The sequence below is a fragment of the Marmota flaviventris genome, chromosome 9 (assembly GCF_047511675.1).
Source record: "Marmota flaviventris isolate mMarFla1 chromosome 9, mMarFla1.hap1, whole genome shotgun sequence".
Classification (NCBI taxonomy): Eukaryota; Metazoa; Chordata; class Mammalia; order Rodentia; family Sciuridae; genus Marmota; species Marmota flaviventris.
The window spans coordinates 66,080,908-66,101,644 of NC_092506.1; the positions used below are offsets into that span (position 1 = coordinate 66,080,908).

A 20,737-nucleotide genomic window follows, 5' to 3' on the forward strand; every position below is an offset into this window, starting at 1 on the left:
GGGCTGAATGTATTTGTGGCTGTTTCCACCCTTAGGGCCCACACACCACATGCCCTATAAGGCTCCTTAAATTGTATCCTCCTGGGACTCCTCCTCCTCCACACAGCAGTCCACCTAACTACCTCCTGAAAGAGCACTCATTGAACTGACCAAGCTTTAATTGCCAGGCCCAGCTGGGAATTTCCATAAACCCCCTCATTTATGAAGGAAACAAAACAGAGAAGCTCAGTGACTTGGCCAAGGTTACACAGCAAGTGATGTAGACAGGATTTGAACCTAAGTCAGTCTGATTCAAGACAGGATTTTCTCTCTCCCTTATAAACAGATACAAAGTAATCATCATTTTTTATCATTTATTTGCACATACATTATTTCATTGATCCTCACAACAGCCCTGTGAGGTAGGTAGGGTTATGTATTACTGTTATGCCCATTTCACAGATGCAGAAACAGAGGTGGCTCAGTGAGGTGAGTGACTTGCATAAAGTCACACAGCGTGTTAGTGGCTTCACAGCTTCTGTACTTTCTCTAGTCAAGCTGCTTGAATTAGGAAGCACCAAAATGATGGAGAAAGGAAAATTTTATGGAGAAAAAAAAGAGCAGTGGTGACTTATGAGAGTTCTTCCTCAAATTGTTTTTCCTGTGGTCAGAGCTTCTGCGGCCTTTCTAAACTGGGTCTTTTTTGATGGGCTTTCTAGAGTAGCACTGGCCTGGTGGCTGGGGAACAGCTGTCAGAGACTCCTGGGTCCCCCTATAGGAGGGAATGGCCTTGTCCACAGCCAGCATCCTCTCAGGGTATAGCTATGGAGAGTCCCTTACTTGCTCCAGCTCCTGAGGTTGGCTGTGCCACCAGGCTGTGTCTGGGGGTCCATCTCCAGTGGGCAAGACTTTGGGACTCCAAAAGCTTTAGGGATGCAGTTTGGAGCCCTGCAAGGTTTGTCACCCAAGGTGGGAAGAGTAGGGCTTTGGGATTCTTGCTTTGGATTGTACCTCACGGAAGCCCATGGTCTGGTTAGCGGCGGACACAGTACTTACTACATGGGAAGGCCACCTTCTTGAGAGAAATGTCTTACGAGCTGACACTTACTGTAAGGGAAATGTTACAGATCAGACCACTCTTGGACTCCTTGCTGCACATTGCTCTCCAAGACCCTGTCTCCTTCCTCTGGATCTCCTCAGCGGTGACTCTTCATCTCCCAACTGGAAATGATGAAAAGGGATGCTGAGCCATGGCTGGTGGGGAAGGTGGATGAAGTGGGGATCACAAACAAGGCAAAGTCGTAACAAAAAGGCATTGGCTTGCAGAGCACTCGGGAGCTAACTTTGGTTCCCAAGACAGATCCCAAAGGGCAATCTGAATTCTGTGTAATATTTTCAGAATAAGTGTCTGGCTTCTTGAGGTGACTGTTTTGAAAGCAAAGATGTGTGTATGGGTGAGAAGGAAGGTCTAAAATCAAGATCTAGCACATGAAAACAGAAGGACAGATTTTGGCTCAATGTAGGAAGAACTTTCTAATAGCCAGCATTGTCCACCCATGGCAGTAGCTGCCGTAGGGACAGTGAGCTTTCTGTCACCAGAGGTATGTAGGCAGGCATAGGTGATCCCTTGGAGGTACTCAAGGACAGGTCTTCATCCTCAAATGTGCTGGAGTGTCCTAGGGGTTGGGGAGGACTAAACAACCACTGGATATTTTCCAACCCTGAGAATCCATATGTATTTGTTTTAGTGATACCTCAAATTTTGGGGAAAATGATTATAAGAGTTAAGCAACAGGCTGGATTACGAAGTGTCTTTTAGTACATTGGCTCCAGATATTTTATAGGGTCAGCAGCACATTTCTGAAGTCAGAAATCCCTAGATTCAGTCCCGTTGAGAGGGAAGTCCCTACTTTCTGAACCCTGCTTGGTGTTCACTCCTCGAGGCCGTGTCATAGCTCAACTCTTTCCTGAGTGGGGGCCACTAAAGTGTGCTGGAAGCACAATGCATTCCAAATTGGCTAAACATGGTTGCTCCTGGGCAAATAAGTCCAAGCCCCTGGACACATCCTAGAGAAAGAAGAACAGATGTGATGGGATCTCCTGGGCACTTTATGTCATGGGAAACTGTAGAAAACCTTTGCTTCTCACTCCACCCCTTTTGCTGCCAGGAACTTTTTTCTTTCACACGGGTCCATGAGGCACTGGCGACTGGTGCAGAGATGGAGTCCATGAGAAAACGTCTGCTCCTCTACCCTGACCAGAAAGTCCTCCTGTAGACTCCTTTCATTCACATCAGCCAACTCTTCCCTTGTCATAATAAATTGCCCAGCTCCAGCTCAAAATGGCAAGAAAAAGGTGGTTCTGTTCAGAGGACATGTGGATTCCAAAAGGTGGACTTTATCATAAGGGAATCAAGTCCTGCAATGCAATTAATGTAGATTAGTCTAGTACCCTGCCTCACCATTACTGGTGAGACACTCTCCAAAGCCTTGGCTAATATAGAGTTTCTTGGGAACCCCCTCTCCAGTGTTACTGGGATCTTTTTACCTGTACCGTATTAACCGAATGATCTTATTGTTCATAAAATCCAGAGCATGTGGGTGAGAAGAATCGATGCAGAAGCCATCACTCAGAGCAATTTTCAGCACCTCCTCCACGAAGACCTGGAAGCTGTTGATCTGCTTGTTGGCGGGCACCACCCAGAGCCTCTTAAGGTTCTGTTTGGTGTACTCCTCCTCGGGCAGGCCTTCCACATTGGCCACCCAGTCCAGAGTCAGGTGGTTGGGGTCCTGTAAATGGCTGGTGATGGAGGAGAGATTGCCATTGGAGCAGTAGAAGAGCTTGGAGCCGAGGAGTTTGAGGAAGAGGCAAGATGTGCTGAAGATGTTGGCATTGAAGACCTCCATGCTGGAGGACGAGAGGCTATAAATCTGGGGTGCCTCGCGCACAGTGAAGTGGACCGTCTGCACACGCTGCTTCAGTGTGATGTTGAGCATGGCGTTCTTCTCTGCCTTGGAGAGCTCCACCTCCTTCTCCTGCAGTGCCTCTATTAGGGGTTGTACCTGGTAGAAGTCAGCCTCTCTGCGGAGCAAGCCCATCTCCTGGAAGTCTTCAGGCAGGTCCAGGTGGGAAGTCCGCAGGAAGTTGAGGATATAGCGGAACACTTTGCCATCACGATCAATAAAGCAGTTGCCCTGGCTGTCCCTCTTGGTGGGCATCTTCCCACTAAACATGGCACCTAACATGGAGTCAGGGAAGCTGGTCAGGGTTGCCAGGGACGTAGTGTAAAGCTTCCCCCCGACATTCAATGTAATGGGGTCAGACATGGCAGGAGGCTGGGGTGCCAAGAAATAGTTCTAGAGGAAGAAAATGAGAAATGACTATTACAACCCTATCTGGGTAGTCCCAGTTCTTAACTCCTTAATCTAGACCAAACTAATATGACTTGAACTTTAATTAATGAATTAATACTTGATGAATGACTGATTACTGTCAATTGTCACAATGCATAAAGCACATTAGATTCACTTGGGAATTGAGGGGAGAAAAAGGAAGAAAGACAGAAAGAAGGAAAAAGCAAGCAAGCAAGAAAGAAAACAACAAGAAACCCAAAGCCTTGTTCCCAACCCCTGGAGATTCTGTGGGAACATGGCCCCGGCACTGGTATTTTAAAAAAGTTCTCCTGGTAATTGCAGATGTTCATTGAGAATAGAGAACCACTACTGGCCTAAAGGAAGAAAGGAAAATGTTCCTGAACTGAAAGCTACACTACAGGCTCTTACATGTATTTGCTTACTTAACAGTCATATCACCTGCTAATATAGACAATACCATTATCCATCCCTGTCGTGCAGATGAGGAAACCTGCCAAGATTCATTCCCACACCCAGAGATGTGCAATGCCTTGGCAGGATTCAAACCCAGCTTCCTTTCTATGAAAGAAAAATGTGTAAATGCTTACTAGCCAAAAGATTGGTACTCTAGTATTTAACATACTTTGAAACATGACTCTGGGCCCAGTACTCCTACTACATCAATGTTCTCTCTGAATTTAATTATTTTTTTCTTCAAGATTTTACAATGAATGGCTGTGATTAGTGCCACTTCCATCTACCTTCCTGACCCACATGGATCATTCAGTCCTCTGGCTTCCAAAGGACTATCCTTTTGGGACTCTGTCTGCTCCTGTGATAACTTGCCTTGTCATGAATATGCTCTTGGCTACTCCTTTCCTGTCATGATCCAGTTTCCCAGACTTCTCTGAAACTGATTGTAGGGTCAGTGCAAATGTAGCACTCTGTCTGGAACATCTTCCTGAATGTGTTATACCTACTCTTTAACAAAATCCCTCTCTGATCTCAAGAGTCTCGTGTCTAGGACTGGTAAGTCTCCTTCCACCTAAAATCTTAGATTCTAACTTCTCTTTAAGGTTCTAGAAAGCTTGAGATATATCCTCTCAGTTTCCAACTACTTTCCCCAGAGCCAGCCTGTGGAATATATTCAGCAATCTGTCACGAGGGTAAGGGACACCAAGAGGAATCAATCCCAATGCTGCCCTCCAAAGGAGCCCAGGCTGTTGGGGTAGATAAGAAACAGCGAACCAGGAGCCGGGGGAGTAGGCTGGAAAAGAATCCTAGCACATAAAGAACATCTTGCTGAAGATTGTGGAATGAGATGGACATCATTATTTAGCCTGGGTACATGTATGATTGCATGAATGGGGTGTCTCTATACCGCGTACAACCAGAGAATTGAAATGTTGCCCTGCATTTGTGTTTGATGAATTGATATGCATTCTGCTGTCATGCACAACTAAGTAGAACAAATAAAAAATATATATATAAAAAACGATTAAAAAGAACATCTTGCTAAACATATGTACTATCCAGATGGGGAAACAGAGGTCCATGGCAGTGGTAGGGGCTTTCCCAGAGTCACCCAGTAGAGGTGGCAAGAACCTCTCACCATGTGTCTGCCTTCTGAAGAAGATGACTGCACTGAGACACCATTTCCTCAGAGAATGGGGGCTATGCTGAGTATGGGAGATGCTCAGCTGCCTCACCCAACTCTGGGGGGTAGGGAACCCCTTGTGAGTCCTTCCCAGTATAATGGGGCACTTTGGTATTGTAGAACTTGATCATCCCATCTAGAGTGTCTGAAGAGAAGCAAGCCCATGACAAAGTTACAAAACCGTCAACAGAGGCCTGGAGCAGATGGGCTGCGAGACAGTGGGGAGGTACAATAGAGGGGGGTGGGCAAGGGAGGCGGCAGCTGCTGGGGTGGAGGCTTGCTTTCAGATGCAGCAGCTGCAGGGTGTTGGGGCTCAAGCCTAGTTAGGCAGAATCTGGAATCAGATTCCAGAACCTTCTTTTTCCTCATTTCCCTCTTTCCAGGACTCTAGTCTCCTTTATCTCTTCTCCTCTCCAGATAATAATTTGCAAATTCTAGTTTTTAGTCTCTCTCGTGGGGGTAAAAAAAAAAAAAAAAAAAAAAAGCCAAATAAACTCTTCCCTCTCCAAAACAATGAATTTCAGGCCCAGACTCTGTGAAGTGGCTTAGGTCCAAGCAGGCCCCTGAATCAGGTTGAGCTGCCTTTCCTCACAGTTCTGCAGGCTGCAGACCCCACATCTCCTCCAGGCATGAGTGTTGAAGTGCTCAGGACACTGTGGATGGGTGAGGTGGTCAACAGCCATAGGACATTTCTGGGGATCCTTGTGTAGGTGCCCAAATTCCTGTTTCTCTACTTGGAAGAGCAGCAGAGCACCTGCTTTCCTGTCCCTATCATGACATGATGGCTCTAGTCATTTTTCTGGAGAGGCCAGCACAGAGTCATAGTCAGTAAGGGAAAAGGTTGGCTAGAAGTCAGGTCTCCTGTTTCTAATCCAATGTGCTGTCTCTGGTGTTCACCCCATACCTACTGAGTCACAGAGTTTCAGTCCCCAAGGCCCTGTGTTCTTGTCACAGGGCCACAGCATCCACCATCACAAACCCATAGCCCTGTTACAGAAGACACAATGACAGGAGGCAGGAACTGGCACCTTGGGCGGGGGTCTGAGGAGCTTCCTGAATAAGGCAGAGGGTTTGCAGTCAGGTGGTAATGAACCAACACTACTGAGCTACAGTCCTTCATCTGTGTCCAGTTATCTCCTGGCCATCTTTATCTGGATATCCCACAGGTACTGCAGCCTAATAAAATTTCTCTGCCCCCTGCTGTGAGCTATTCTCACTCATGCAACTACATGAGCCCAAGAGCCAGGAGGCCGACTGATCTCTTCAGCCCGATGGCACCTTGACTCTGTCTTTATTCCTAGAGCTCCTGCTGCAAGAGCTCCTCTAACAGGAGCTCAGGTCTCATTCCTTCTTCTCTACACTTGCAATCTCACTAGGCTCCCTACCTTCTGTCCATCCTCCATTCTGGTCTGCAGACTGACCATCCTGAAGCACTACTGCCCACCCAAACCACCTTGCTCTTCCACTCACTTCCAACCCTGCCCCTCACACACTCCAGGTTTTGGCACTGCAGACACCACTGAGTTACCCTCACCTGTCCTGCTTTTGCTCTCCTATATCACCCTTTCCTACCTTTTCCACCTCCTCTACTGTTAACTTTTTTTTTTTGGTACTGGGGATTGAACTCAGGGACACTCAACCACTGAGTCACATCCCCAGCTCTATTTGTATTTTATTTAGAAACAGAGTCTCACTAAGTTGCTAAGCACCTTGTCGTTGCTGAGGCTGGCTTTGAATTCACGATCTTCCTGAACCGCTGGGATTATAGGCGGGCGCCACAGCACCCAGCTCCTCTGTTAACTTTTAAGGCCTAATCTAGGAATCACAATCTCTAGAAGACTGTCCCCGTATCTTCCCAAAGTTAAGGGTTCTCCTCTCAAGAGACTCCTGGAACCTTGTGCAGATTTTCTTGGCAGCACCCACCCCTCTGTCATTACTGATTTGCTTTGCACACAGTGTTCTTCCCTACTTCAGCAAAATGAAGGTCACTGGACATCTATATGAGGAAAAGAAAAGGAAACTTGCCAATTCTGGCACCATATATGAAAAATTAACTCAAAATTGATCATAGATTTAAATGTAAAACATAGAACTATAAATTTCTAGGAGAAGCCGGGCACAGTGGTGCATACCTGTAATCCCAGCAGCTTGGGAGGCTGAGGCAGGAAAATCACAAGTTCAAAGCCAGCCTCAGCAAAAGTGAGGCACTAAGCTACTCAGTGAGACCCTGTCTCTAAATAAAATACAAAATAGGGCTGGGAATGTGGCCCAGTGGTTGAGTGCCTCTGAATTCAATCTCCAGAAACCCCCCTGAAAACTAAACAAAACAAAATTTCTAAGACAAAATCTTTATGACTTTGGGTTAGTTAGGCAAAGATTACTTGAATAGGACCCAAAAGGGATAAACCATTAAAAAAAAGGTGGGGGGACTGGGGCTGTAGCTCAGCGGTAGAGCACTTGCCTAGCATGTGTGAGGCCCTGGGTTTGATTCCCAGCACCACATGACACTAAATAAACAAAAGTATTGTGTCCATATAGAACTAAAAATATTTAAAAAAGAAAGAAACTTAGTAGCGTCATCCAAAAAAAAAAAAAAAAAAAAGCAAATGTTCTTCAAAAGATACTGTTAAGAAAATGAAAGACTAAGACATAAACTGGAAGAAAATATTTACAAAATACCTATCTTATAAAGGATTAGCCAGATAAATATAAAAGATAATGTGAAAACAAACAACTCAATTTAAAAAATGTGCAGGGCTGGAGATGGAACTCAATGGCAGAGCAGTTGCACAGCATACACAGGGTCCTGAGTTCAGCATAGTACAATAAAACAAAAATTTAAATATGGGTAAAAGATCAAATACTTCACGAAAGTGTGTGTGTGTGTGTGTGTGTGACAAATAATGACACTGTAATAGTGACCACTCCTTTGCAAAATGTCCTTGTAGAGTTACTTCCCCTACATTTGCTCAGCATCTTGAATTTAAATAAAAGGTGCACCTAAATAATTAAGATGTTAACTGCTAAATAATCTTTCTTTAGATTTATAGAACCCAGAAGATCTGGTAACTTTCAGTTTTTATCACAATGTGTAAGACAATGCTTAACTTGCAGAAAAGTAATGTGTTTGTTTAAAGAATTACAGGAACTAGTCCCAGGAGGCCCAGGATGATTGCAATGTTCTAGCCAAAGGAAAAAAGCCAAGCCCTGGATGCAAATGACCTGGTCTAGCACATAGTCTTCCTGCCTACTGTCCCTCTGTACTTCTTTTACCTCCATATAAAAGCCCTCTCATGTACCTGAGTTCCCACAGATGGTCTTTTTTGGGGGACAATATCTTCTTCCATCTTCTCAGGCTGCTGGCCCTTGAATATAAACCTGATTTCCTTCCCACCAACTCTTGTATCCGAGTATTAGCTTTTGAGTTGCAAGAAGACTGAATCTTGAAACAGTAACAATATGAAAAGATGTTCACCATGATTAGTCATTAGGGACATGAAAATTAAAACCACAATTAGGCACCATGAGATAGGAATTGAGGGATACAAAGAGAGCACTGAGTCTCCAAAGAGAAATGTCTATGAACTACTGGAATAGAACAACTCCCAAGAACCCAGCCTGCATCCTTGCCAGAAGCTTGCTGACTGGCTGATGAGAAAGCAACAAAAACCACAAGATAACCACAAGGCATCTGTAGGAACTAAGAAGCTGGATTAAAACACTCAAGGGCAATGGGCAAGCCCAAGGGAAACTGGTGCAAAATTGTTTAATCCCACCCTGACTCCACCTCTAGTCCAGGCCCCTAGACACGCTACACTTTTAGTCTAGTTCCCCAGACCAAAGCAATGTGACTCACCCTGGCTCTTCCCCTGTACTCTCAATCTCTAGCGTTACCGTCCCTTTATAACACGTCTTGTTTTGCTACTGATCACTGATGCGTCCTTAAATTCTTTTCTATGATGTGTCAAGAGCATGGAAGTTTTCTTTTTTCTTATTATTAGTTGTTCAAAACATTACAAAGCTCTTGACATATCATATTTCATACATTTGATTCAAGTGGATCATGAACTCTCATTTTTACCCCGTATACAGATTGCAGAATCACATCGGTTACATATCCACTTTTTTACATACTGCCATACTCGTGTATGTTGTATTCTGCTGCCTTTTCTATCCTCTACTATCCCCCCTCCCCTCCCCTCCCATCTTCTCTCTCTACCCCATCTACTGTAATTCATTTCCCCTCACTTCCTCTTATATGTAATTTTGTATAACAATGAGGGTCTCCTCCCTTTACCATGCAATTTCCCTTCTCTCTCCCTTTCCCTCCCCCCTCTTGTCCCTGTTTAATGGTGATCTTCTTCTCATGAAGAGCATGGAAGTTTTAAAAAAGAATTTTTTTGTAGTTGTAGATGGACAGAATGCCTTTATTTTATTTATTTATTTTTACAGGGTGCTGAGTATCAAACCCAGTGACTCACATGTGCTAGGCAAGCACTCTGCTGCTGAGCTACACCCCAGCCCAAGAGCATGGAAATTCTGAGTAGAAGTCTCCTCTGCCTCTGGAGAGATCTCGGACCCCCTTATGGTGATAACTATATACCTATGAAAATGGCTTATCTAAAAATCTGACAAAACCAAATGCTAATGAAAAATGGAAACTCTGATACGCTGCTGAGAAAGCAAATTGGTTCTATCAAGTGGAAACAACTGCTGTACAATTAAGTGATCCCATTCCTAGATATCAATCCCAGGGATATGAAGATATATATATCCACACAAAAGCCTATATGTAAACTGTATATGGTGGCACACACCTGTAATCCCTGCTATCTGGGAGGCTGAGGCAGGAAGACTGCAAGGTTGAAGCTAACTTAACCCTAACCCTAACCCTAAACCCTAAACCCTAACCCTAACCCTAACACACTAGTTCCAGGGCAATTTTGCAAGACCTGAGGGTGCAGCTCAGTGGTAAAGCACCCGTGTTCAATCCTAATACTAAAACAAAAAGTCTGAATGCAGCTTTATTCATAGTTGCCCAAACCAAAATGTAAATGGTAAATACATGAACTGTGGTATATACATTCAATGGAATATGACTCAGCAATATATATTAACAACACACACACACACACACCCTCCCACCCATATAGATGAATTACAAAAGTTATTACCTTAAGTGAAAGAAGCCAGCCTCAGAAATTTACATGTTGCACGATTCTATTTGTATAACCTTCTGAAAGTGGTGGCACATACCTGTAATCCCAGTGACTCAGGAGGCTGAGGCAGGAGGATTGTAAATTTCAAGTGGAGCCTCAGCAATTTAATGAGGCCCTAAGTAACTTAGCAAGACCCTTTCTTGAATGAATAAATAAATAAATAGGGCTGCAAATATAGCTCAGTGGTAAAGCATCCCTATGTTTAATCCCCAGTACCTTCCCTCAAACAAAACCACAAAAACCTCCTGGAGAAAGCAGAAGTACAGAGACAGAACACAGCAGGAGGCTGGTTTGGGGAAAAGATGTTGGCTAAATAGAGGTGCAAGGGACTATTTTGAAGTGATGAAAATATGAAATATCTTGATGTTATGGTGGTCAAATGACTATATATTATCAAAATTCATATATACCTGAGAAGGAAAAATTTTACTATATGTAAATTTTGTCTCAAAAAAACTGGGAAAAAAATGAAGGTAGTAAATTATTAATAAATCAAGAAATCAGTACAATGAAGGTATTGTTACCAAATATATCATAAATATTGCTGTGGAAGTTTTGTGGGCATTTGTGAACTGGATCATGACATCAAATATATCTGTACATCATGGGTTGTGATTGTAGGGGGCAGAAAAAACTACCCTCTGAAGGTCAGATAATTGACTATGAAATAAACTGAGAGTAGACAGATTAACAAGAGAAAAACCATTTTAATTATGTATATATGCGTGGGAAACCAGAAGGTTGGATGACTTAAGTCTCTACAGTGCCCTGAGCAACAGGAAAGAAAAGGGACTGGGGGGTTTCTGGGGAGGGTAGCCCTGAGAGTTGTGTGGAACATAAAGGTGGTACTGTTATGCAGATTAAGTCTTTCAGGTAATGAAAGTTGTCTAGGAACACCCCTTAGAAGAATGGGTGACAGCCTGTGACAGTTTGCGTGTGCTTCAATTTCTTCTGATTCAGTTAATCTTCCTGGGTTGATGAGATTCCTGGGAAAGGGACTCATGACAATTCCTTGTCTTTAGTCAGACAGGGATCTTCAGAGAAAACCCCTCCCTGCAGTTGGGAAAGAAAGAGGGGTGGCAGAGAGACCCTGGATCTCCCCAATTCAAAACACTCAGCATGCTGAAGTGCCATACTTTGGGGGTATTGTTTTCTGAATTCCAAAATGATAAAAGAAAAAAACAAAAGTGGAAAACCACTGCTTGGTTTGTGAGCTGAGAGCAATGACATGTCTCATGTCTGCTTATTCACTGCCTAGAGTTGGTGGCAACGCAGGGAGGGGCTGTGTGAAACCGCGATACAAGAAGAAATGGAGAGCTGGTTTTACTTCCCAGCTCTCAGCCAGGGTTCCTAAAACCCTTGTAATGTCCTAGATGATAAAAGCTATTGGAACTTCTTTTGTTATAATAATTGGTTTTGTCCCGAGTTTCTGAAATAAAGGTGAAAGGAGAACTTTTAAATTCTTCCCCCCACTGCGATACTAGGTAATAAACCCAGGGCACTCTACCATTGAGTTGTATCCCCAGCCCTTTTAATTTTTTGGACAGAGTCTCACTTAGTTGCTGAGGCTAGCCTCAAATTTATGATCCGCCTACCTCAGCCTCCCCAATAGCTGGGATTACAGGCCTGGGTCACTGTGACCAATGAAAGGAACATCTTTTATTATTCATAACAAGCCCCTGTCATCCAATCAATCACACCAGTTTGTTAAAGGATTAGGGGTTGGTTGCCCAACAACCACCATCATGGGTTGGAAAACTTCACCCCCTATCTCCAAGTGAGTGACTAGAAAGTGACTTAGTTACTAATGACCAACAAATGATTTAGTCAACCATGTCTACATGATGAAGCCTCCACAAACACTGTTCCGTGTGTGTGTGTTGTGTAGTATTGGGGATTGGACCTAGGAGCATTCTTCCTCTGAGTTATTTCCCCAGCCCTTTTTAAAATTTTGAGACAGTCTTGTGAAGGCTCATCTCAAACTTGGTGATCCTCCTGCCTCAACCTCCTCTGGGATTACAGGCAGGTTCCACCATGTCCAGCTTACCTACCTAAAAACTTAAAAGCAGGGTTCCAAGTTGGTGAACACTGGGAGATGCAGGGAGGGCAGAGCACAGGGCATGGAAGCTGTGTGCCCTCTCCATACTGTGCCGGGTGCAGCTCTTCCATTTGGCTGTTCCTGACTTGTATCCTTCCATAATAAAACAGGAGTCTAGAAAGCAAGCTGCTTTCCTGAGTTCTGTGAACTGTTTTTATAAACTACTGAGTCTGAGAGGGGATTGCAGGAACCTTGTATTTATAGCCAGATGGTGTGAATCACAGGTGACAACCTAGACTTGGAATTGGCCTCTTAAGTGGGGGCAGTCCTGTTGGACTGAGCCCTTCACCTGTAGGGTCTGTGCTAACTAAGGTGGGACAGTGTCAGAGAATCAGTAGGTATGGGGAAAGTCCTACACATGTGGTGTTGGTGTGAGTGTAAATAAAGTAGTTTGGGGGAGCTGGGGTAGATAGATCAGTGGTGGAGTGCTTACCTGGCATGCATGAAGCCCTGGGTTCCAATCCCTGCACAGTGAACATCCCACCCCCCACCATTTTTTTTTTGTTTGTTTGTTTTAAGAGAGAAGAACTGAATATCTACTAAGCCTTTTACTATATCCAAGGCTTTTGCACTCAGCAACTTTTGAAGTCTTGAAATGCAGGTAGATGCCAGTCTCCCTCTAGAGCAGATGAGAAAACAGACTCAGACTGGTGACTGAAATGACCTCCTGAAGCAGCCTTTTTACTGCTCTGCAGCTCACTTGTCAGGACAAGGGGTACCATCTGCTGAGTGCCAGCTAACACTTGGTACCTTTTACTTTTAAAAATTTTTCGTGCTGGGGATCCAACCTAGAACCTTTGTACATGCTAGGATTGCACTCTACCACTGAGCTATAGTCTCACACCTATTTTAATTAAAAAAATGTAGAAAAGCATAGAGAACGATTCTTTTGTGTTAGATGCTTTTCATGCATTACCTCAGTGTCTTCACAGTCACACTCTGAGGTGGATACTTTCAGGGTCCAGGACAAACCACCACCCAAAATGGCTGCAAGAGACCAAAATATGCTACCTCCTCTTTGGCATATTGATCATTTCAAGATGGTTATTTTCAGAAACTGCAAACACAGGAGTAGCTCTGAAAATCTTCCCCTTTGTTAAGGAAATTCACTTCTATACAAGAAGCTTTCATTAGCAAACCTATGTGTACAAGAAGAGAACTACTCTGAGACAACTTATCACCCGAGAGACTTATCTGCCTAACACACATTTCTTCTCCTCACCTTCCCATAATTTTATCTCAAAATCCTTAGAAGTCCCAAGCCCCTCTTCCTTTCTTTTGCTCAGGATGATGAATAAACTTCAATGACCTGCCATTTCTTTGAGTCTGCTATCTGTGAGGTGTGTACACATGATTAAAATGGGCTTTTGCATGTTAATCTGTTTTATATCGGCCAACAAGCCAAGTATAAGGAAGCCATCTGTCCTCCTATTATCATCTCCATCTTGCAGATGAGGAAACTGAGGCTCAGAAAAGGAGACTACATACCCAGTCAGGGGTGGAGTTGATATTTGAATCCAGATCTGAGTTCAACCCTCTTCTCATTTCCCTTTCCTCCACAGGACCTCCAATGTGAAATGCAAGCAAGAGATTCACATATCCCCTTTTTATCTAGTTAGACTAGACTGGGGTCATTCACTGCTGGCCAAGGACTCTGTTCACTTGCATCAGAGGACAAGATCCCAGGATGGCCCAGAGTCCCTCTATAGCTGACATAAGGCAAGTCCACCAAGTTGCCTAAAGCTTTCTACTTCAACAGCAACCCATGACATTAATGATAAAGCAATAAAGCACAAAAAGCCAGGTTCTTTAAAGTTAGATTTGAAAGGGTGAATGGGAATGTAAACCAAACAAGGAAGTAGAAGTTAAACCCCACCACTGTGTGCATTATTTTTCTTAAGGAGACGTTCCAAGAGGTAAATCTAATGTTCTAGTCTGCCCCTGGACTTGAAATGAAGCCGGAAAATCAGCACCATTTGCCTCCCTGAGAAAACCACCAGTGTCAAACCAGATTATAGTGCACCTGGCATGGAAGGGGGAGGCCAGGGTGCCTGGGCCTAGAGTTGCAGCTGCGATGGGAGGGTGTCCAGCTTGGCACTTTGGGAAGGGGCAATTTCATCTAGGGTCTGAAAATTGCCATTTGCAACCTCTAATTGTGCCACAGAAAATAGAAATCTTTGAGACAAGTTGTCCTATGGGGAAGGGTGTCCAAGATATTGTTCTAGAGATTACTACCATGTCCTGGCACCCTCAGTCCTTGCAGGCCTTATGAGAGAAATTGCTAATGCTGAGTGCCTAATGTGCAGCAAAACTGGTGCTGGGTGCCTCATATATGTTAGCTCCCAAAAGTTCCATAACACTACTTCAAAGAAAGTATTACCTTCACTTTACAAAGGAGAAACTGAGGCTCAGAGAGGTCAGGTAACCTGCCCAAAGCAGTGGCAGAGCCAGGATGTCAGCCTAGGCTTGTCTGACTGCAAGACCATTATGAACAATGTCACTCCTCTTTGGGCATTCACAGCAGGGGCCCCTGAAGGTCTATCACTTGTACCCTTCCTACTTCGTGCCAGATGCACTCACACCTGCCATCTCAAAGACTTGATTCTGACCCACATAAAGACCAAGGGGCAGAGAACCAACATTTCCTGAGTACTACGACAGGCCCTGAGCCAGGTGAGACATTTTCCTGTAGATTATTTCATTAAAAAGCCACACTGATGCTGTAAGGTAGGTATGATTAACATCCCAGTTTTTAGGATTATAAAACTGAAGCCCAGAATAATGAAAGCAGCTACTTAAGATAACAAAACTAGAGGTGACAGATTTAGAATTCTGAGTGAGACCCGGGCATGGTGATGTATGCCTATAATCTCAGCAACTTGGCAGAAGGAAACAGGATTGCAAGCTCAAAGCCAGCCTGGGGCAACTTAGTAAGACTCTGTCTCAAACAAACAAAAAAGGAATTCCAAAGTGAGGTCTGTCTAGAGTCTGTGTCCCAACCAGTAATGCAAGCTATGGTATTTTATTAAGAAGCATAAACAGAACTTGAATAGAGACCCATGACTATTTCTGAGAGGAATACAAAAGATATTAAAGTTGTACTTCTAAAATTAATTATAGGGACTGGGGATGTAGCTCAATGGTAGAGTATTTGCTTGCCTCCCTTATATAAGGTCCTGAGTTTAATCTCCAGCACTACACATACACACACAATATACACGTGTGGTTGTTATGCTGTCCTAACCCAAATCCCAAGAGTATTTTTTTTTATTAAAGACAAAAAAATTAAAATATGAATCTGGAAGAATGAGTGATAACCCCAAAGAATCTCTGAAAAAGAGGCAACATCTTAGTGTAATACATTAGATGACAAAACAATGACATTCAAACTGTGGTATTAGGACACTAAAAAAGAGAAGGAATTTTATAATAAATGTGAAGAGACTGGTGACAATTCTTAAAAAAATATATTTTGATCATACAATAACTCTGGGAGCCAGGCAGGAAAGGCCACATTATCTTTATTTTACAACCTGAAATAAGGATGAATGAATCATTTTGCCCAGCGCTTCATATGCATTCTTCTTGGTTTTCGTGGTGCTGGGGATCAGACCTGGGGCCTTGCACATGCTAGGTCTTGGGTGCTCTACCATGGAGGTGCATTCCCAGCCCCTCCATGCGCATTCTTGACTTCAGAGTCACAAACTGTGGGAGGATCCAGATTTGGATACCCTTCAGAGAACAAGTCCTCTGTGGCAACCTGGTGTCTTCTCCAATCTGTCTTCAGCAGGCAGCTAAACTAAGCCACAGAGAGTCTAGCCTGTACACTCATGGAGCCCTGATATAGGCACACGTTCCTTCTGTGCAGCGTCCTCTTTCCCTCCATTACTGCCCACTTCCATAATGAACTACATTACTTACAGAATGAAGCTACTTCAAATACAGTTTTCCCCTTGCACCATCAGCGATTATCAGCTGTTGTAAAATAATAAATCTACTAAGTAATGATAATTTTCTCTCTCTCCATCATTTCCTGGCTCTCCTCACTAAGGAGCCTAGAAATAATACTCAAGAGTCCTGAGTACACCTGGCCCTGGATTTTTCTTTCTATATATCCTCTCCTACACCCCTCCCCACCCCCAATCCCCAAAATCAGGGCTTCCTGGAGAAACTGATGATTTCAAGACTTTGATAGAAAAGGATCCAGGTCAGACTACAACATACCTTACCAAAGAACAAAAGGGAGAAAGAGAGGGGGAATGAGTGAGAAAAAAGTCATTCTATAAAAAAAAAGAACACCAAATAATAAATATAAAAGGAATGATAGAATTATTGTTTTGCAACCCTCGATGCCACAATTTAGGCAAAAATCATCAGTGGATGTGATATGGAAGATTATCAGAAACACCCAATTTTACAATTCCTAAAAATCACTCCACATATTTATTTATTAATTACAAGAGAGTCAAATTTTGGGCTGGGGTTGTAGCTCAGTGGTAGCACGTGTGAGCCACATTGTGAGGCACTGGGTTCGATCCTTAGCACCATAAATAAATAAATAAATAAATAAATGTACTGTGTCCATATACAACTAAAAAAATTTTTTTTTTTAAAAAGTAAGATTTGCAAAGTGTAGTGATATGTATGTACAATCCTAGATGCTGGGAAGGCTGAGGCAGGATTGAAAGTGTGTGGCCAGTCTATGCAACTTAGTAAGATCCCGTCTCCAAAAATAAACAAAACAACAAAAGCAAATAAGGGCTGGGGATGCAGTGGTAGAGACCTTGCCACCCTGGGTTCAATTCCGAGTACCACACACACCATACAAAAAAGAAAGAGAAAATTTTATCCTTGCAATGGAGACATCAGGTTATCATGACCTTAATCGATAGAACAGCAAAATAATCTGAATCTAATCATCAAAGAACTAACCAAACAGATTCAAACAGGTGGAGGATCTCTGTTAAGATTCAATGGATTGCTAAAAGAGATACAATCAGATATAATACGTGAATCTTGACTAGATCTGATTTTTAAAAACCAAAGACTTACAGAAGATACTTTTCAGCAATTGGAAACATTTTAGTCTTAACTGCTTATTAGTATTACTGACTTGCTATTTTTCTCAGGTAGGATACCAGTAATTGTGGTTACATAGGAGAATGTCATCAGGAGACCCATGTATGCTGAAGAATTCAGGGGCCACGTGTCAGCATGTCTATAATTTGTTTTTGTGATGGGTTCTCACTGTGTTGCCAAACTGGTCTCAAAATCCTGGCTTCAAGTATTTTCCCGCTTCAGCGTTCTAAGTACCTGGAACTATGGGGATACCTTACCATACTTGGCTTGGGGGGAAAATAAGTGTATACAGTAAAAGCAAAAGTGGCCAGGTGTGGATTAGTGCACCTAAGTGAAGGGCTATAAACTTTTCTGTAGGCTTAGAAATTTAAGAAATACTTATATTTTGAGAAGGGTAAAGAAAGGAATATCTGCCTCATAAAACCACAGACATGAAATTCCAGCCAGAGTGCCAGACCCCAATGAATAGCCAGAATCAATAAATTACAGATTTGTTATTGCTACTAAGAAGCATTTTCATCCCCAAATGTTGCTGCATTTTGGAGGCTGACCAAGCCAACCAGGGTTAAGCTAAAATGGCCCAGAATTGGAAGTTTTAGAATTTAAAGTTGGGTGATCTCTCTAGATGGACGCACCACTCACAGAAACCTCGCCACTGGACTGCCTGTCTGCCACACCAAACCCAGGCTGGGGAAAGAGGGCTGCAGAGGCCTTGTTCCTGAATCCAGAGTCTGCTACTGCAGCAGCAGGAAACTCCTGCCATGGCTTTCACTCAGGATGTTCACAGAGAGGGTCACTTTTGGGCCTCAGAAATGTTGAGGATGGGCAGAAAGAACCAGTGGGGCTTTGCAGGGTAGAGGATAGTACATAGTTTTTGGCCTAAGCTTGTATGTGAATCAGGTTCTGAGGCTTGGCTTACTGTGTGGCCCTAGGCCACTTCCTGGGCAGATAATGATGATCATAATCACTACCATAATAGTAATAATAAGAATTAACATTTACTGAGCAGTAACTACTGTGTTATGTATTTCAGTCATGTTAATCTCTCTTAATCTCATAGGTAGACACTATTATATCCCTGCTTCACAGGTAACCATGGCAGGCCCTGTCTTTCTTCTGCAATTTGGCATCTGCCATCCCCTCTGCAGGTTCTGGGAAGGAAAATCTCCATTTGCCACACCTCTCAACTGGGATTCTTCCTCCTCTTTAACTTCTGAGCATTTTATTCTCATTCCTTACAATAGCCAAATAAGTAGATGGTTGCTGGGCCTCCTTATTGAGGTTAGGAATGTTCCCTCTGTCTCCAGAAACCCACCCCAGGCTGTCACCTACCAATAAGAAGATCTAGTCTCTCTTGGGTTCTTAAAACTTATTACAGATGGTGATACACACCTGTAATCCCAGCTATTCAGGTGGCTAAGGTAGGAGGATCACAAGTTTGAGGCTGGCCTGGGCAACTGTCTCAAAATGAAAAAAAGGGCTGAGGATGCAGCTCAGGGGGAAAGCACTTGTCTACCACGGATGAGGCCCTGAGTTCAATCCATAGTACCACACTTTAAAAAAGAAAAAATTTTTAAAAAATACACTCTTGAATTTTTAACTTGGAATCTAGGGTATGGGGAAAGGACCAGTAGATCATCTGAAAGTAAACGCAAGGAGAGTTCCCACTATGTAGCAGAATGAACAGAACATGGTCAAGTAAATTTCAAGGATGTCAATGCTTAGAGTGAATAATGTGCCTTCCAATAAACCAGAGATTTCTCCATCTTATTCAGTTAGCCCACTAGGATAAAGACTCTCACTTACAGCCCTTGGAACTATGTAGGGACATTGCCCTTTCTATCCTACACCCTACAGCTACATCATTAGTCCCATTTTGTAAGGTCTGTATTGCCCCACTTTTTTTTTTTTTTTTAAAGACACGGTCTCACTAGATTGCCTATGTTTGCCCAGGCTGGCCTCAAAACTTGAGATACTCCTGCCTCGGCTTGGATTACAGGCATGTGTCAGCATGCTCAACTCCAGGCTGTATCTCTAAGCCTACAGGCTGCTTCCCAAGGCAGACACAAGGCATCTTGGAGTGAGAAGCCCATTAGGGTAGGGGAAGGGGGAAACCTGGGGTAGAAGAAAGACACCTGACCTGGCAAGACTGCCCTACTTGCACAGCAAAGTATTCTTTCACCTGGTGCAGGGTCCCAACAACCACCATCCCCCATCCTCTTCTAGAATTTTCCTTTGCACTCTTAGCTCACTCTCAGGCTTCACCTTGTGGTTTTTCTCTAGCATAAGCACCTCATTTGAACCATTCTGTCCCAATGGCTTTCCTGCTTCTTCTAACAATGATAATTTTATAAACAAAGAGCTTTCCAATTAGTCTCTCCCTTTCATCCTCACAACGCCATGGCTTGGCATTCTGAAGAATTGAGGGACCTAGTCCTGCTGAACAACCTGTGAAAGGCAGGTCGTCAGAACTTTTGTTTCCTCTCTGCCACCCACCCCAGGCTAAACCTCTGCCTCTCTGGAGTACAAAAAAGCAGGGCCTCTGGAGCAAGGACTCCTGAGTGTTTGGGCAAGTCGCTTCTCCTGTGTTCCTCACTTGTAAACAGATATGATGACGTCTGGTCTTTACAGGGTGTGAGAGCTGAATGAGATCATGTGTATGACGCACTGAGCTCAAGGGACGGGCTCTTTATTTCTAGTCACAAGGAAAGGAAGGTGTTCTGTATATCCACAGGCCCTGGCTCACACCAACAGCGCTGCGCACCCTGGGCTCTCCAGAGCTGGGATGGGTCCCTTTCATCTTCGGGTCCCTGTTCGTTTCGCCAAGCCCCTCCACCCTGTCCAAACAGGCTCGCCTCGCCGGTTTTCTCAGCTCTCACTCCTCAACCCGTGACTCCCTCCGACCTGACCTGAGACCTCCTCTCGCTTAGAGACCCCGCCCCTCCTCGCCCCACCTTCCAAAGACTCCTCCCACAGCCCCGACCCTCTGATCCGGGGTTTCCCACCGTCACCTTCCTCCTAGCTCCTCCCACCAGCCCCGCCCCTCTTTTATAGTTCTATTCCCCTGCCCCCGCTCTCCTCTACCCGAAACGCGCCCCTCCCCCCGCAGCCACTGGCATAGGCATCCCATTTCACAGACGAGGACGGCGAGGCTGGAGTAGGTGACCTTCCATGGTAAGACGGGTGCCCTAAGGGACACGCGTCCTTCACCGTGGGTCTCGAGCCCCCCGCCCCGGCCCGCACCGCACCCACCTCCTGCCCTCGCTCTGCAGCCTCCCCTCCGCGGGCGGCCAGCGCAGCTTTGAGAGGAGGCGGAGGGCCGGGGCACAACCCAGGGGCGTGGCGGCTCCGA

General features: G+C 44.2%; 1 protein-coding gene across 1 annotated transcript; it reads right to left on the bottom strand.

Annotated features, from left to right (window-relative positions):
• Window positions 1-336: 336 nt before the first annotated feature.
• Window positions 337-20,672, bottom strand: Kctd21 (potassium channel tetramerization domain containing 21). Its single transcript, XM_027942727.2, has 2 exons — window positions 20,638-20,672; window positions 337-3,335 (listed from the first exon to the last, which is right to left on the bottom strand). The coding sequence occupies exon 2, from the start codon at window positions 3,303-3,305 to the stop codon at window positions 2,523-2,525; it is 783 nt and encodes a 260-aa protein (XP_027798528.1). The 5' UTR covers window positions 3,306-3,335; window positions 20,638-20,672; the 3' UTR covers window positions 337-2,522.
• Window positions 20,673-20,737: the final 65 nt, after the last annotated feature.

Bases quoted from the DNA above. Each gene is read 5' to 3' on its own strand.
- Kctd21 (XM_027942727.2), bottom strand. From the start codon at position 3,305: ATGTCTGACCCCATTACATTGAATGTCGGGGGGAAGCTTTACACTACG.